General features: G+C 38.1%; 1 protein-coding gene across 17 annotated transcripts in view; it reads right to left on the reverse strand.

Annotated features, from left to right (window-relative positions):
- Positions 1 to 18605, reverse strand: part of MEF2A (myocyte enhancer factor 2A) — a 187707-nt gene that overhangs the window by 66161 nt on the left and 102941 nt on the right. For all 17 annotated transcript variants that reach the window (XM_069559212.1, XM_069559210.1, XM_069559217.1 and 14 more), the window contains one exon: positions 7555 to 7758. In XM_069559212.1, coding sequence (XP_069415313.1) covers positions 7555 to 7758 — 204 coding nt within the window. The remainder of the gene's footprint in view (positions 1 to 7554; positions 7759 to 18605) is intronic.

Below are 18605 nucleotides of genomic sequence, written 5' to 3' on the forward strand. Positions count from 1 at the left end.
AACCATCACTGCACTGTATGCTCATTAGCAGTTCCTAGGCCAAATGCATTGTTGATGTTGTGAGTGGTCTCCAGTGCTTTATGACCCATTTTGAACTCAAAATAAGAAAATTCTTTCAACTTGCTTTTTTTCTAACATCATTTCCCTAATCTAAAATGCACAGGAAATAAGTCATTAGTAAAAAATATATATAAAGTAAGAAATGTGTATTAAAATGATATATAACAAAACCACATTTAAGAATGTATTCCAATATCAAATGGCAAATTTCAACACGACAAAACCACAGTTACTTGTGCACCAATAAATATATAGTTATCCTCTTAATTTTAAATGAATTGAATGGCCAGTTTTTTTTAATTGAATGTATTAGCTATCTTTATATAAAAGAACTGAAATATCACTTAAGACTATAGATATATCTTGCTTTTCAGGCATACCCATATCATTGTTGAATATGGTAAGCACTCTACATCTTTTGCTCTAAATAGGCTTCCAGCTCTAATAGTAATATAATGTTTATATGCTGAATGGTTAATATTTGGTCGTAAACATCAGTATCTTAGAATTCTAAGTGCCTTGAATCCATACTGAAATGTATCCAACAAAGGGACTTCTGAGGTAAGATAATAAAATAGCCACACATAACCCTATCAGGGAAACAGAGAAACATGTCCAGTTATCACCATACTCCTAGTGTCCAGTACAACGTCTCATATACAGTATGATAAACATCAGTTCGATAAATTGAAAAATGAAGAAATAATGCAGTACATCCAATACTTTTACCCTTTTCACTTCTCTTCAACGCCTTTCAAAAAAACTATAAAGCAATTCTAACAATTTACAGCTTGGGAAATGCAAGACTCAGTAAAACTCAGGTAGCTTTATTAGGCTCTTTCAACAGGTACCCATATCTTCAGAAGGAAGTCAAGGGTATTTATTATACATCTGTTTGGGATCTGGTTTACTTCTCGCGTTTTAGCTATCTCCATTCTTCATACTGCTGCTGCTGCTGCTTAGTCGCTTCACTTGTGTCCGACTCTGTGTGACCCCATAGACGGGCAGCTCACCAGGCTCCTCTGTCCCTGGGATTCTCCAGGCAAGAATACTGGAGTGGGTTGCCACTTCCTTCTCCAAACTCTTCACACTACACTATAGCTATTCTTAGCTGATTTTTAACTTTGTAAAGTAAGCATGCTATGCTTCATTTCCTACTTTTCACATAAGCTATCCCACCCCATCTACCTTTCTTCTGATTCTAACCCCCTTTCTCTCTCCAACCCTACCCTTTAAAGGACTCAGGTGATGGTGTTGCCTCTAGAAGGAGCTTTTTCTGACCACTCTTCTCCCAATTCTCTGTACCCTCCTTCCCTCCTTGGTCAAAAATCTGGTCAATGTATTGAAGAACTTCCCGAGAAAAAAGAACGATTAATCTCATCATAAGTACTGAAACACTCAACCCATGACACACATGGATATAAAAAGGATACAAAGATATTTATCAATAATCACAAGAAATACATTACAGAAATGAGCTGTATTATGAAGTGACATATATGTATATATATATCACAACCCTTTCCACCCATGACATGAACTCCTGTTTATTTTTCAGTAACATCAATCTCTGATGGAGAAAAACCTGACTTCAAGAAAATAAAAATCACACGCAGAAATGCACAATTCCTTATAAAAAGCACGTAAATGAAAACCAATACTTGTATGATAAATAATAATATTCAAATACATAGCAAAATGAAAATAGTAAAACCAAAACTGCAGGAGCTACAGTGACTGCTGCATGAGGCGATGGCGCAGGACATGTGGGCGGAGGAGGAGGGCCGTGAGGATTGGGGGCCTCACCCTGGGCATCACCGTCCTGCTGCTTCAGGCTCTGTTAGAATAAAAGAGCAGGGCAGGGGGCTGGAGGTGGAGGAAAGCTTTGTCTTGTCTTCAGATGTTTCATTATTTTTTCCCTTTCCCTGCTGCTCCACTGCAGCCCTGTAAAACATTAGGCAAGCCTCTTAAACACTCCCTGTCTGTTCCATTCCTCATCTGTAATATGCGGAGAAAAAAACTGATGGGCTCAAAAAGACTTTTTGAGGATATAATAATACTGTCAGAAATCCTAAACATAATCGCACCTCCAGTTCTGTAGCTAGGTGATCTCAGGAGAAAAAAGTCATCCATCTTTTTTGCTCAACTGAGGAACTGGAGTCCATCTCCCCACACATCCCCACCAGATCCCCTAAATACATTCAAAGAAGCACTTGATAATCATATAGAATTAAATCAAAATGTCACCCATTAAAAATAGTTTGCAATTCACACCAATATCAGCATACTATCTTGAACTATTCTTTAGAAGGTCTTAAAAAATATGACTTATGCTTGCTCACAACTCGAAACTATTTCAGAGGAAGTCTTAGAGATAAATATATTTTAAAAGCTGGATAACCACTGCTGAGAGACTGCATGTTTAGGACAAGTCGATTCAAGTTAATAAATACCAGGATGCTCAGGTCTCATTTCAAAAGTCTCTGATGCAATAGGTCTGAGTTGGAACCTCAAAACTTTCTAGCAAGTTCTCTGGTAATCTTGATGCTTCTGGTCAAGGTATCACACTTTAAGAACCACTGATTTTAAATGGCATGAATCACTGGTATGATTACTTTTGCTACCAGCTGTTTTTATTTAATAATTCATAAACGCATCTTATATTGATGCCCTATCCTCCTTTCTATATTACTTCCAAATTCTGTTGTAATTTTAAAGCAGGGAAGAACTATTACGACTCAAAAAGTAGATTTTCTCTTCCTTCAGAATGCAAATTATCATTTTACTTCATTCACCACTGCGCCTCAATTTTCTCACCTGTGAAATGGGGACAATTAGACGGATTCGATAAAATAATTTTGTTGTCTTTAAGTCACTAAGTTGTGTCTGACTCTTTGTGACCCCATAGACTGCAGTGTGCCAGCTCCTTTGTCTTCCACTATCTCCCGGAGTTTGCTCAAATTTATGTCCATTGTGTTGGTGATGCTATCTAACCATCTCATCAATAAGATAATATCAATAAAAGCCCTTAGAAGAGTACCAGGTCATAATGAGTACATTGATAAATGTTTTATATTATTCTTATTGCAATTACCTCACTAATTTTCTGTTCATTATTGAGGAAAACTTACTCATGTTTGTCACATGTTAATACATTACTGGTATATGTATAAAATCTTATCTGTTTATGGTGAAATGCTGCAGAGCTCCGATGGATCTGGTAAACTGGGGAACAAAGGGAGGAGTTAATGTTAAAAACCCAGGTTCTAACCCACTTCTCCCATTAAACTGCTACATGACTCTAGGCAAGTCATTTAACTCTGGTCTCAACTTCTGCTTCTGAAAAAGCTTACCTTGGATATGAAGATCAAATAATATCTAATCAAGTGAAAAAAAATTTTTTAATACTATAGTATTCTGTGATGAATAAAGTACTGCTATGTGGGAACAGTTCACAAGATATTAATAAGAAAGACAATGGGCATGGCTTCTGTATTTACATGCTTAAATGGCAGCATGATGATCTGAATCACCACATGAACTATTTACTGAATGTTCAATGCCACCAAGTCATTTTAAATATATTACATGGAGAAATACCTAATATTTCAAATATTACTGCAAATACTGCAAAGTGAAAGATATGTCATTACAAAGTCATCTTGGGCATTTATTGAGTAGCAGCTGCTACTTCACTTCATTCCTTTAGCATAATTTTTATTTTGATGCAGAACCATTCTATGGTCTAGGCTTTTATTGAGTTTAAATTCAATTTATACACACATGTGAATGAATAATGGCAACTAATTATACTGGTGATATTTATTTCTAGTTTCTAATACTCTAGGATATATCTAATATTCTTATAAAATCGCATAATAAAGTTCACAAATTTTTAAATCAATATCCTGAAAAGAAGATTTGGGGGTTATAACATTTTCTTTGTACCTTCGGTTAAATTACTATCTTTGATAGGACCAAACAAAATCTGCCATCTTTTTTTGTGTACATACATAAAAAGATATAATGTATATCTTGATGTTTTCTAATGAACTATACGTACTAAAGTAGTAAAACTCATTTTTTAATAAAGAATATACCACATCATAGGTGATATATATATCCAACACTGCAAACCTTAATTTAAAATACCTAAATGCAACTTAAAATACATAAATGCTGTTGACTTTTAATAAGCTATAAAGAAAAAAATTCTTATCAACTATGATTAAAATGTTAAAACTGATTAAAATTTTGAGACTGGTTTTAAAATGTATATGAAATAAGGAAAGCAAAGATACAAACACCATTCTATATATGTGTTCCTAATACCTGTGGTTAAAAACTGAAAGGTAAATGAATGTATTATGTCCTCCTACGTTTATCATCACAATATTCAAATACCAACTACTTCTACTTTATTGTATTTATTCTACAGTGCTCCCAGAAAACATATTAGATTTAATTTCATGTGTGTCCTTATTTCGTAGACTATGTAGATGTGATCAACAGTACAGGGCACGCATCCCCCTATTCTACCCAGTACATATCAAAAGGGCCTGTGTGTTGAATCCAATAGAATACAAATACATCCACACAAGACTCCATTTTAACATATTCAAGATTCTGTCAAAGAATATTTTAGTAACAAGTGGGAAAGTAAAATCCTGCTAGTTTTAAAAACTATCATATGCAAGAGGAAATGGGTGAATTCAGGTTAGAGGCCTTATGAAAGCTGTTCATGAAGTTTTCAGTTAGTTTCACTGTTGTTCATACTACATAAGGTAATAGTCTAAAGTAAATCACTTGTAGCTGCACATGACTCTATTTATTGCTGATGTACTCAGCCACATGAGATAGCCAAAGAGTCCAGAACCAACTTGTCAGAAGTTTAATATAAAATCTTCAGTTGGTAAAAGTATATTTCAGTGGTTTACAGAACCATAGGTAGGAAAAAAAACAGTATTGTGCCTTGATTTTGAAATCTAAAAATCACTTTGTGGAGTCCCTGGCACACAGAAGTCCCTCAAAAATGTTTGTTAAATAAACAAACACAAGTCTAAATGTTTGCTTCCAATTACTATAACTCTTTGAAACAAAACTATATGTAAAAGGAAAATATACTTAAAATGATATTCTAAAAATATACTTAAGTAAGATATTTGTAAAGCACTTAGAAAGTAGCCCATAGGAAGCTCTGTATAAGTATTTGTCATTACTCTTATCATATTAACTTAGTCTGGTCCACAACAATCTTGGTAGCTCCATTAGTATAAAGCCATCACTACAACCAATAAAAAGAACTCAAGTTTGTATGCACTACTAGTGAGGATATAGTTGCATATCACCTTTACATGTGGAAGAAAGACTGTCTTATAATGGTAATCATCCAGTTTTATGACGATTAACTCAGTAAGTAAGACACTGACATACAAGAAAGGTGCATTAAGTTTTATAATTTTATCCTATCGCAACAAATTAAATCCCTTATAATTCAATGTGTCTTCTGTCTTTTATTCATATGTGTCTTGTATTTACATAATTCAGAGCTTCAAAAAGAGTTACTGGTAAAATCCATGTTTGCTTATGTCTAAGAAATTCAATTAAAAAATGATCAAAATGCCAACTGATAATTGAGCTGCAAACATTTTCTTTCATACCGAAGTAAACTATAATATAGGAGGAGTGCTAAAAAATGACTGGGATTTACTCTCTGACACTCACTGCTGACCACAACCTGAGATGAAGACTCAGGTAATTTGAAAATTCTGTGAGGATTACGTCACCCTATATTCTTCATATTCTCCAAGGAAGTAGGCTTTAGTCTGTGCAAAGTACCCTCAACTTCCAGGGCCCAAGAACAAAAACTGCTGCAATGAAACAGCAGAGTAGTTAGGGTCAAGGAAGGTGGTTGCCTTCCATTATGAAATTAGTCTGAATATCTATTTGTTTATTAAGGTCAACTCTTTTTCTTTGATTTAAGGTAGTGGAGCTTTTGGTAAGACAGAGAGTTTTTAAAATAAAGATGTCATTTTAAACTAAACACCAGGGATACCTTCTGTTTCAACGAAATCCAGTTACAAAGTCTCTTATGAAGTTTATTCAAATCAAGATCCCCTAATTTATAAAATTTTGATTCAAAATGCATTCTGATATGTAACAAGAGTCTACTAGTTTATATTGCACATAAGTAATAAGATTTACCATAAAAGCTAAATGATATAAAATAATTTACAACTGATAAAAACATAACTGTGCTAAGGAGTCCAGTTAAAAGATGTAACCATGTAGTTTAAGTGATCAGCAAAAGCAAGATCAAAAGCTTCACAGACACTTAATAAAACAGTGACACAAATAAAACAGTGGGCACATCAAGCAACAGACAAACTGTAACTGTAGTCAGACTATTACTTTCCATTTTAAGCAGCTGCTTGCTTAAAAAATAAGGATTTTTTCTAATGAAAGTAGCGGACTTTTTTTGGCAGTTAGAATGAATCAATTACTGTCCAAAAGGAATGGTTAAGGCAGAAAAACAGGGGAGATATTTAAAATGCATTTTCAGAACTATAACAATGTGTGGAGGCAAATAAATTAGATCCCTACATAATAAAGTATCTTAATTTCAATTTCTGAAATAAAACCTATGTTGGGACTACATTTCTTCTCTTATGGTTATTTCTGCTTCACTTCCCATGATTTCAGTATTTTAACCAAGGAAATCTCTAATTTATTGAAATAGTTTTCTAATATTATAAAATTAAAGACATCTTTTTATGCAGTGGGGCAAAAACCTGTTTTGAACAAAAATAAAACAAAACTTCTAAGTATAAATAAAAAGATAAAAGTAAATGTGAAACTAGTATAAAATGCTATAGACATATACACAAAAACTTATCTAAGAAGATTTTTATAACAGGAAAGAATTAAAGGGAAAAGCATATTGATTCTCCTTTTTAAGGTTTTGTCCTAAAATACTTTCTGAATGGACTAAAATCATTCTAAACAACTTTTATTTTCACTAAATAGGTTGGTAGAACTATGAGATATCGAAGGAAAAGAAATTAAAAAAAAAAAAGGGACCATCCTCCTCCCAGAACTAAAGGACTATAAACAAAACAGAATAACTTCTTCCATTTCATTAGTGTTTAAAATTGTGGTTAGTCACTGAGGTAATGAAATAATTAAGACATAAAAAAACTAAAACTTCATACTGTCCAAAGTGATATAGTTTCTTATAAGATTAATTCTAAAACGCATATAAAAAGTAATCACAGATGAAATGTTAGATTATACGGATGTACATACTATATCAGCCTTGTTTATTTTTTCTTGGTGATTAGGATATGCTTATAAATGGGTCATCACATAGTAATAATTAGGTCCTTCTAAGAAACAATTCATAGAAAAAATATAATAGATCTATGTTTTGGCTATAAAAAGTGATCTAATTTAATTACTATCAGCAATTCAGGCATCACTAGATGTATTTGTTACCTCAACAATATCCGAGTTGGTTCTGCTTTCATGAGGTTCATTATATTCCGTATACTTGAGAAGAACCTTGTCCATATCAGTGCTGGCATACTGAAACAGTTTGTTAGAGCTGTTGAAAATGATGAGTGCTATTTCACAGTCACAGAGCACACTAAGTTCATAGGCTTTCTTCATTAATCCAAACTTTCTCTTTGTAAAAGTGACCTAGAAAATTTAAAAACATGTATTTTTATTAAAAGTTATTAGTAGTACTGGAATATAGGCTACCTGGAGATGAGTTCTCTTTTAATAATGAGTCTGATTTCAAAGGTGAAAAAACTTCCCAGCTTCATACTCCACATGAGTTTCTTTCCCCAGTTTGCCAAAGGACTACAATTCTACATATATTTTGCACCTCCAAGGGCCTGACAGAGTAGTCTCCTGAGGAGGCTTCCTTTATCCTTGGTTGCGACTCTGGGCAAAGAACCAAAGAAGGAAACGGCTAACTAGTGGCCTCTTACCACCCAGCTTCAAAAGGCATTAGAAAGTCCAAGTCCTGCCTCAAGTAGTCCATCGTGTGTGTGTGTGCTGAGTTGCTCCTGTCCAACTGTTTGCGACCCCATGGACTGTAGCCTGCCAGGCACCTCTGTCTAGGGATTTTTTAGGCAAGAATATTGGAGTGGCTCCATTCCCTTTCTCCTGAGGACCTTCCCGACCCAGGAATCGAACCGCATCTCCTGTATCTCCTGCATTGCACTGGATTATTTACCTGCTGAGCCATCAGGGAATCCGTCATTACTCAAACTTTAATCCCTAAACAACAAAATACATCCACTAATCTAAATTATCCTTCCTCTCCTTTCCAATCCCTTCTATTTCACCCATGAAAATTCACAGTCTAGATCAGCAAATTCCTCAATGTCCTCAAAGTCTTCCTTGAATATTTCTCTAACTAAAACCTCTCACCTGAAGCCCTCTCAAATAGAGACTAATTTGTTTCTTTTCAAATACTACATGTCCTGTACTCAAGGGTCTGGAAGATATGTCCTCTTTTGCTTCCCATTCTCTCCTCCATTCTCCTTTCTTCTCTAAAAACCCCCAATGTTTTGAAGCTCAATCTATTTGCAGTGATGGAGACCTGGGTTTAACCCCTGGGTTGGGAAGATTCCCGGAAAAGGGAGAGGCTACCCACTCCAGTGTTCTGGCCTAGAGAATTTCATGGACTGTATAGTCCATGGGGTCACAAAAGTTGGACACAACTGAGAGACTTTCACTTTTCAAACTCTCCTTGTGGGGACCTCGAAGTCATTCATCCCCGTGCACTGATAAGTGTCATATCTCTTTCTGAGTGAGCGAGTCAAAGTCTCTCAGTGGTGTCCAACTCTTTGCCCATTTATTCCTTTATCTTTATGCAAGTGGCTGACAATTACTGGGAACATAAATGTGCATGCACACTCAAATCCACACCCCCTTGTTTTTCTAAACTGATGACCATACATCTGAACTAACACTTAACATTGCCTGACATTATAACTTAGCTTATTTGTCCCAGCAGCCCATTCTGATACATAAGGATAAGAGGCTTGTGGAAGCTTCCTGATGGGAGGTACTGGCTATTGTGCAAACTGGATCTTGCTCTGATGGGCGGGGCGATGTTGAGTAAATCTTTAATCCAATTTTCTGCTGATGAGTGGGGCTGTGTTCCCTCCCTATAGTTTGGCCTCAGGCCAAACCATGGTAGGGGTAATGGCATAATGTCCACCTCCTTCAAAAGGACTTATGCCAGCATGTCACTGGCAACCAGAACTGTTATACAGAGTGCACCTGACCTCGCAGCAGATAGAATGAATCACAGAAAACTAATCAAACTGATCACATGGATCACAGTCTTGTCTAACTCAATGAAAGTATGAGCCATGCTGTATAGGGCCACCCAAGACGCATGGCTAAGAGTGAAGAGCTCTGCCAAAATGTGGTCCACTGGAGAAGGGGATGGCAAACCACTACAGCATTCTTGCCTTGAGAACCCCAAGAACAGTATGAAAAGGCAAAAAGATATAACACTGAAAGACGAACTACCCACAGTGACAGGTGACCCATATGCTACTGGAGAAGAGCGAAGAAACAGTTCCAGAAGGAGCAGAGTCTGATCCAAAGCGGAGACAGCACCCAGCTGTGGATGTGTCTGGTGGTAAAAGTAAAGCTCAATGTTGTAAAGCACATTGCATAGGAACCTGGAATATTAGGTCCATGAATCAAGGTAAATTGGAAGTGGTCAAACAGGAGATGGTAAAAGTGAGTATCAACATTTTAGGAATCAGTGAACTTTATGGACCAGAATGGGTGAATTTAATTCAGATGATCATTATATCTACTACTATAGGCAAGAATCCCTTAGAAGAAACGGAGTAGCCATCATAGTCAACAAAAGAGTCCAAAATGCAGTACTTGGGTGAAATCTCAAAAATGACAGAATGATGTCTCTTTCCAAGGAAAACCATTCAATATCACAGCAATCCAAGTCTATGCCCCAACCACTAATACTGAAGAAGCTGAAGTTGAATGGCTCTATGATGACCTACAAGACCATCTAGAACTAACACCCCCAAAAGATGTCCTTTTCATCATAGGGGACTAGAATGCAAAAGCAGGAAGTCAAGAGAAACCTGGAGTAACAGGCAAATTTGGGGTTGGAGTACAAAACAAAGCAGGGCAAAGGCTAACAATTTATCTAGAGAAAGCACTGGTCATAGTGAACACCTTCATCCAACAACACAAGAGAAGACTCTACACATGGACATCACCAGATGGTCAATAATGAAATCAGATTGATTATATTCTTTGCAGCCAAAGATGGAGAAGCTCTACACAGTTAGCAAAAACAAGACTGGGAGCTCACGGGGGCTCAGATCATGAACTCCTTATTCCCGACAATCTTGATTCCGACTTGTGCTTCATCCAGCCCAGCACTGCACATGATGTACTCTACACATGGAGAAATATCAATAACCTCAGATATGCAGATAACAGCTCCCTTATAGAAAGCAAAGAGGAACAAAAGAGCCTCCTGATGAAACTGAAAGAGGAGAGTGAAAAAGTTGGCTTAAAACTCAACATTCAGAAAACTAAGATCATGGCATCCAGTTCCATCACTTCGTGGCAAATAGATGGGGAAACAATGGAAACAGTGGCAGTCTTTATTTTCTTAGGCTCCAAAATTACTGCAGATGGTGACTGCAGCCATGAAATTAAAAGACGCATGCTCCTTGTGTTAGGGGAAGCACACTGATTGAAACCGCCCATCCTGGCCAGGCACCATAGTAACCATTTGCACGAGTTGTTTTATGACAGGAGATCCTGATAAGGAATATGGAACTAATAAGCCACCATCAACCGGAAGAGTTTGGGAAAGGTCTAAGGGAGACACTGCATGTCCGTCCATTTCCCAGAATCCCTCTCGCTAGCATCCATCTTGGCTGAGCAATGTGTGCGCCACCAGGAGAGACTCTGGATTAGAATGATTGGTCAAAGACCACCCAGAAATTAATCCCATCACCATAAAACCCGAGACTGCAAGCCCCGCGGCAGAGTAGTTCTCCTGGGTTCCTTTACCCTACTGCTCTCCACCCAGGTGCCCTTTCCCAATAAAATCTCTTGTTTTGTCAGCACATGTGTCTCCTCGGACAATTCATTTCTGAGTGTTAGACAAGAGCCCAGTTTCGGGCCCTGGAAGGGGTCCCTCTTCCTGCAACACTTGGAAGAAAAGCTATGACCAACCTAGACAGCATATTAAAAAACAGAAATTACTTTACCAACAAAGGTCCATCTAGTCAAAGCTATGGTTTTTCCAGTGGTCATGTATGGGTGTGAGAACTGGACCATAAAGCTGAGTGCCGAAGAATTGATGCTTTTGAACTGTGGTGTTGGAAAAGACTCTTGTGAGTCCCTTGGACTGCAAGGAGATACAAACAGTCCATCCTAAAGGAGATCAGTTCCCAGTGTTCATTGGAAGGACTGATGCTGAAGCTGAAACTACAATACTTTGGCCACCTGATGTGAAAATCTGACTCATTAGAAAAGACCCTGATGCTGGGAAAGAGTGAAGGCAGGAGGAGAAGAGGTGACAGAGGATGAGATGGTTGGATGGCATCATCCACTCAATGGACATGACTTTGAGCAAGCTCTGGGAGATGGTGAAGGACAGGGAAGCCTGGCATGTTGCAGATCATGGAGTCAGGAAGAATGGGACAGGACTGAGCGACTGAATGACAACAAAGCCCATCCTCCAGGTGGAGATACTTCCTATCTTCTCTCCCTCAAATCCACTCTCCACTGATAAGTGAAGTGAAGTCACTCAGTCGTGTCCGACTCTTTGCGACCCCATGGACTGTAGCCCACCAGGCTCCTCCATCCATGGGATTCTCTAGGCAAGAGTACTGGAGTGGGGTGCCACTGCCTTCTCCAGGGGATCTTCCCAACCCAGGGATCAAACCCAGGTCTCCCGCACTGTAGGCAGATGCTTTACCATCTGAGCCACCCTGCTTCAAACCACTGAGAAAACAGAAGCAAGTAGCAACTGTCTCACTTCCCATCACTGAATCTATCTGTCCAACTGCTTCGTCTGTACGTTTCCACACTCTTCCTTCTCTGCTGGTATTAGTGACATCTCTGTTTCTAGTCTTTTCCAGATGCTGCACTCTCCTTCTTCATCATGGTTTCCTTGCTCTCTGTCAGATCAAAGGCCATAAACTTATGCTCGAGCATATTCTTTGACTTTACACTGCCTTTCCAGTCACCACCCCTTCTTCTTGCCCTTCTTTCTGCTCTACTTCAGAATAAAAATATTTGAAAGAAATGTCTATAGTTATCACCTCTAATTTCTCACCACCTATTCTCTCCCCATCCTACTGCAATCAGACTTCCCGTCCTCATATTCTGCTAAGACTTGCCAATATCATGACACTGACCTTCAATTTACGTGACTGAAGTCAATGATCACTTTTTTTTTCTTATCTTACCATACATCTCATTTGACAAATTCGACCATGTTCTCAGTCTTCATTTTCTTTTCCAATGTTTATGGCACCACACTGTCCTAGTTTTCCTCTTACTTGACTGACTTCTTCCTCTCAGCCTTTAGAGCTATACCGTCTTTCTCTGCTCAGCCTTTACACATTGAAGTGCCTGTGAGCTTTAGATCAAGGATCCCTTCTCTTTACCCTCACAGTCCTTCCAGGTAATTGCATCCAGCTATCCAGCTTCATAATTTTAAAAGTAACAAATATGCTCTTTCTACAGTCTCCTCCAGTTCAGCAAATGGCACTGTCATCCATTCAAACAAAAGCAAATATCTAAGAGTTATCCTTCATCTCTCCAATCACAAAGGACTCTACCTAGTCCTTCAGTAAATTGTGTTAGCTCCACCTCTAAAACATATCCCAAATCGATCCACTTCTATCTACACCACTATACCACCCTAGGTTAAGTAACATGGTATCTCATGTGAATTATTTCTAGAATCACCTTATTAGAGTTCCTGCTTTATCTATTGCACCCTACAGTTATTGGCCACATACCTGACAGACTGATATATTTGAATCATAAATCAAAATGTATAAGTAGGAGTTTATAGAGTTTTTCACTGCACTGAAAGTAATAGTCAAACTCATTAAGGAAACAAACGATCTGGCTTCAAACTATGTGACCTTATTTCATCTCTCTCTCTCTCACACACACACATTATGCTGCACTGGTGTGTACAGTGTGTGGGTTTTTCTTAACCACCAGCTACTACTCCCTATCTTAGGAACTTGGCTATTTCCCCTCTCTGTGAAACACTCTTCACATCACATCTATTTCCTTCTCTCTCCTTTTAAAAAAGAGAGAAAAATCTCTTATCATTATTTAACCTTTTTAAAAAGTCCTTAAAATACAAATACACAAATATATGACTTTATATAAATGTATATATAATGTGTTTTGCCTGCCTCCTTTTAACGCATGTTTTCAACTTGGTATTTTTCATCTCACATTTTTGTACAAGATCATATAATCATACATACATTTAGATATATATACATATAAGGGATCTTGTCAGCATTTTATGAAACTGGGACTCTTATCAATACTCTTTGACATTGTTTTGAACGGTGGTATTGGAGAAGACTCTTGAGAGTCCCTTGGACGGCAAGGAGACCCAACCAGTCAATCCTAAAGGAAATCAGTCCTGAATACTTATCGGAAGGACTAATGCTGAAGGTGAAGCTCCACTACTTTGGCCGCCTGATGTGGAGAAATGACTCCTTAGAAAAGACCCTGATGCTGGGAAAGACTGAAGGCAGGAGGAGAAGGGGATGACAGAGGATGAGATGGTTGGATGGCATCACTGAGTCGATGGAGATAAGCAAGCTCTGGGAATTGGTGATGGACAGGGAAGCCTGGCGTGCTGCAGTCCATGGGGTTGCAAAGAATCAGACACAACTGAGTGACTGAACTGAACTGATCCAATACTTTTTGTTTTCCTCATCAAGCCACACCTCACAAATGTGTAAGTCAAACAGTATAGTTCTTAGGTAGTCTTCTGAATAATTTCATAATTTTTTCATATAAATGTTACTACTCTTACAAAGTACAAAATAAAAATCTTATTTCTTTTTCTGCACACCACAACTGTAGCTCCCACTCACTGCAACTAGAGAAAGCCCATGCTCAGATGTCAAAAAAAAAAGAAAACCCACAACAGAATTTTTAGATTTACTACCTGGTAATCAGTATATGTTTTTAATATTCTCCTTTACTGAATTTACTGTTGTTTCTTTGGTTGGGTAGGTAATTTTTAATCAATTTGGTGAATGCTCTACATATACTTTTGTCTGGTATACCTTTTCTCATCTCTTTCTTTCTGATATTTGGGGTGGATGAAACTGGAGGCTATTATACAGAGTGAAGTAAACCAGAAAGAAAAACACCAATACAGTGTAATAACACATATATATGGAATTTAGAAAGATGGTAACAATAACCCTATATGCGAGACAGCAAAAGAGACACAGATGTATAGAACAGTCTTTTGGACTTTGTGGGAGAGGGTGAGGGTGGGATGGTTTGGGAGAATGGCATTGAAACATATATATTATCATATGTGAAACGAATCACCAGTCCAGGTTCAATGCATGATATAGTGTGCTTGGGGCTGGTGCACTGGGATGACCCAGAGGGATGGGATGGGGAGACAGGTGGGATGGGGGTTCAGGATGGGGAACACATGTACACCCATGGCAGATTCATGTCAATGTATGGCAAAACCAATACAATATTGTATATTATAAAGTAATGTTAGCTAGTCAAAGTAGGGAAAAGGATTTCAAAATGGCAGTGGCTAAAAGACAAGGAAGGGAAAAGCCCGCAAAAATAGAACAAAGGAAGTTCCGAGGACCTGAGTGAAGACCTCAGGTAGAACAAACAGCACTCCTGACTAAGCCCAATTTGCATAGGGCAGGCCCAGGAGGAGGAGAAAACATATAAAAGGAGGAGCCAAAGTGTTTTCCCTCTCTCTCCCCTCCATGTGCCTGTGCTCTTTCTCTCTCTCCCCTCCATGGGCATGTGCCCTTTCTCTCTCTCTCCCACCCTCATACCCGATGCGTGCACTCTTTCTCTCTCTCTCTCTCCCACCTCCCCCCTCCACCACGTGCATGTACTCTTTCTCCCTCTCTCTCTCCCCCTCCCTTCCCCGTAGCTGGCACCCTCCTCCACTCTCTTCTCTTCACATCTTTGGGTTGGCATGCCCTCATGCTTCCAGGATGGATTCTCCTGCTATCTTCTAAATAAAATAGAGTTGTAACACTGATTTGTCTAAGAGCTATAACATGGTTTGTCCAAGACCCGAGAGCTGTGACACACCGAGGGCTTTAATGTCCGTCCCTCCAAATCTTTGTTGTGGACGAGACAGAACCGACGAGCATACACTCATGTGACAGTAATTAGCCTCCAATTAAAATAAATAAATTTATATTAAAAAAAGGGGGGATACCAATAAAAAAAGGTTGGTTTAACATTTGAAAATCAATTTAAATAAATAAAGAATATTTATCAAAAACAAAAAAAGAAGAAAGATTCCATTGTGTCTCCTGCCTATATTTGGACCTTGTGAACTAAATGGAAGTGATTTTCCTTTAAATAAACAGGCCCATTCACATTTATTGATGTGACTGATAATAGAGATTTCATTGAGTTTTTAGTACTTTAATATTAATATTTATATGTATTATGTATATTTCCTGTTATTTTCCTCTAAATGATGTGTTTGCTTCTTTCAGAAAAATTCAATGAGAATTAGCATTTTTGTTCTAGTGGTTATCTTTGTAGTTACAACTTTTGTAAATGCCCTTAGTCTCTGTTTTCATGTTTAATCCCTAACTATTTGCTATGTCAAATCTTAGTGAAATTTTTTAACTCCCACCTACTGCGTAAATAATATCAGTACGCTTGTTCTACTTTCCTGTTTCCCTTTTCTTTCTTACCATGTCTCGACTGCATTGTTTTGTTCAAACCAAAGTAATATATAATAAATAATATATAACACATTATTCTTCCACTCTTGCCCCCATTGTTGCTTTAGGCTTATATCTATAGTTAAGTATATTAAATGTTGGTCAAGGATCTTTTTCCTTATTTCCTCAGGCATCTCTCAGCTGTATGGAGCTTATCTTCTACTCAGTTCAGTTCAGTTGCTCAGTCGTGTCCGACTCTTGGTGACCCCATGAATCGCAGCACGCCAGGCCTCCCTGTCCATCACCAACTCCCAGAGTTCACTCAGATTCACGTCCATCGAGTCAGTGATGCCATCCAGCCATCTCATCCTCAGTCGTCCCCTCCTCCTCCTGCCCCCAATCCCTCCCAGCATCAGAGTCTTTTCCAGTGAGTCAACTCTTCGCATGAGGTGGCCAAAGGACTGGAGTTTCAGCTTTAGCATCATTCCTTCCAAAGAAATCCCAGGGTTGATCTCCTTCAGAATGGACTGGTTGGATCTCCTTGCAGTCCAAGGGATCTCAAGAGTCTTCTCCAACACCACAGTTCAAAAGCATCAATTCTTCGGTGCTCAGCCTTCTTCACAGTCCAACTCTCACATCCATACATGACCAAAGGAAAAACCATAGCCTTGACTAGACGGACCTTAGTCAGCAAAGTAATGTCTCTGCTTTTCAATATACTATCTAGGTTGGTCATAACTAGATACATAATAATAGCTCTTGAGTACAGAATTACCTGAGCTCTAGTAGGAGTAACTTGAAACATCTTTGTATTTGAATACAGCTTAACTGCAAATGAAATCCTACCTTCAGATACTTTCCCCTGCATTTATTGAAAATGCTGCTCTATTGTCTTCCTTTGTATCTTGATTTTGCAAAATTTGATGCCAGTTTAGTTCTCTGTACTTACAAATTTGCTTTTGTTTTATACCAGAAGCTCTGATGATTTTTTTCTTTATCTTAAAATCTATGGAGATGTAAAGAAGAGAATGGATATGTAGGGAAGGGTGGGATGAAATGGGGAGAGTAGCACTGACATATATACAGTACCATCTGTAAAACAGGGAAGCAGTTAGAAGTTGCTATATAGAACAGGGAGCTCAGCTTGGTGCTCTGTGATGACCCAGAGGGGTGGGATGGGGCGGGGTTGGGAGGGAGTTTCAAAAGGGAGTGGATCTATGTAAACATATAGCTAATTCACTTTGTTATACAAAGGATATTAACACAACATTGAAAGCAATTACAAAGCAAAAATAAACAAACGGGATCTAATTAAAATTAAAAGCTTCTGCACAACAAAGGAAAATATAAGCAAAGTGAAAAGACAGCCTTCTGAATGGGAGAAAATAATAGCAAGTGAAGTAACTGACAAACAACTAATCTCAAAAATATAAAGCAACTTATGCAGCTCAATTCCAGAAAAATAAACGACCCAATCAAAAAATGGGCCAAAGAACTAAATAGACATTTCTCCAAAGAAGATATACGGATGGCTAACAAACACATGAAAAGATGCTCAACATCACTCATTATTAGAGAAATGCAAATCAAAACCACAATGAGGTACCACTTCACACCAGTCAGAATGGCTGCGATCCAAAAATCTGCAAGCAATAAATGCTAGAGAGGGTGTGGAGAAAAGGGAACCCTCCTACACTGTTGGTGGGAATGCAAACTAGTGCAGCCACTATGGAGAACAGTGTGGAGATTCTTTAAAAAATTGCAAATAGAACTACCTTATGACCCAGCAATCCCACTGCTGGGCATACACACCGAGGAAACCAGAATTGAAAGAGACACATGTACCCCAATGTTCATCACAGCACTGTTTATAATAGCCAGGACACGGAAACAACCTAGATGTCCATCAGCAGATGAATGGATAAGAAAGCTGTGGTACATATACACAATGGAGTATTACTCAGCCGTTAAAAAGAATACATTTGAATCAGTTTTGATGAGATGGATGAAACTGGAGCCGATTATACAGAGTGAAGTAAGCCAGAAAGAAAAACACCACTACAGTATACTAACACATATATATGGAATTTAGGAAGATGGCAATGACGACCCTGTATGCAAGACAGCAAAAAAGACACAGATGTGTATAACGGACTTTTGGACTCAGAGGGAGAGGGAGAGGGTGGGATGATTTGGGAGAATGGCATTGTAACATGTATACTATCATGTAAGAATCAAATCGCCAGTCTATGTCCGATGCAGGATACAGCATGCTTGGGGCTGGTGCACAGTGATGACCCAGAGAGATGTTATGGGGAGGGAGGTGGGAGGGGGTTCATGTTTGGGAACGCATGTACACCTGTGGTGGATTCATGTAAATGTATGGCAAAACCAATACAGTATTGTACAGTAAAATAAAGTAAAAATAAAATTTAAAAAAAAATAAAAATAAAAAAAAGAAAGCAATTACACTCCAATAAAAAAAATAAGAGAAAAAAAGAAAGGATAGAAAGGAAATGTAAACAAATTAGAAGGAAATAAAATTGTCCTTATTCATAGATGACATGATTGTCCATGCAAAAA

The sequence above is a fragment of the Ovis canadensis genome, chromosome 18, assembly GCF_042477335.2.
Source record: "Ovis canadensis isolate MfBH-ARS-UI-01 breed Bighorn chromosome 18, ARS-UI_OviCan_v2, whole genome shotgun sequence".
Taxonomy (NCBI): Eukaryota; Metazoa; Chordata; class Mammalia; order Artiodactyla; family Bovidae; genus Ovis; species Ovis canadensis.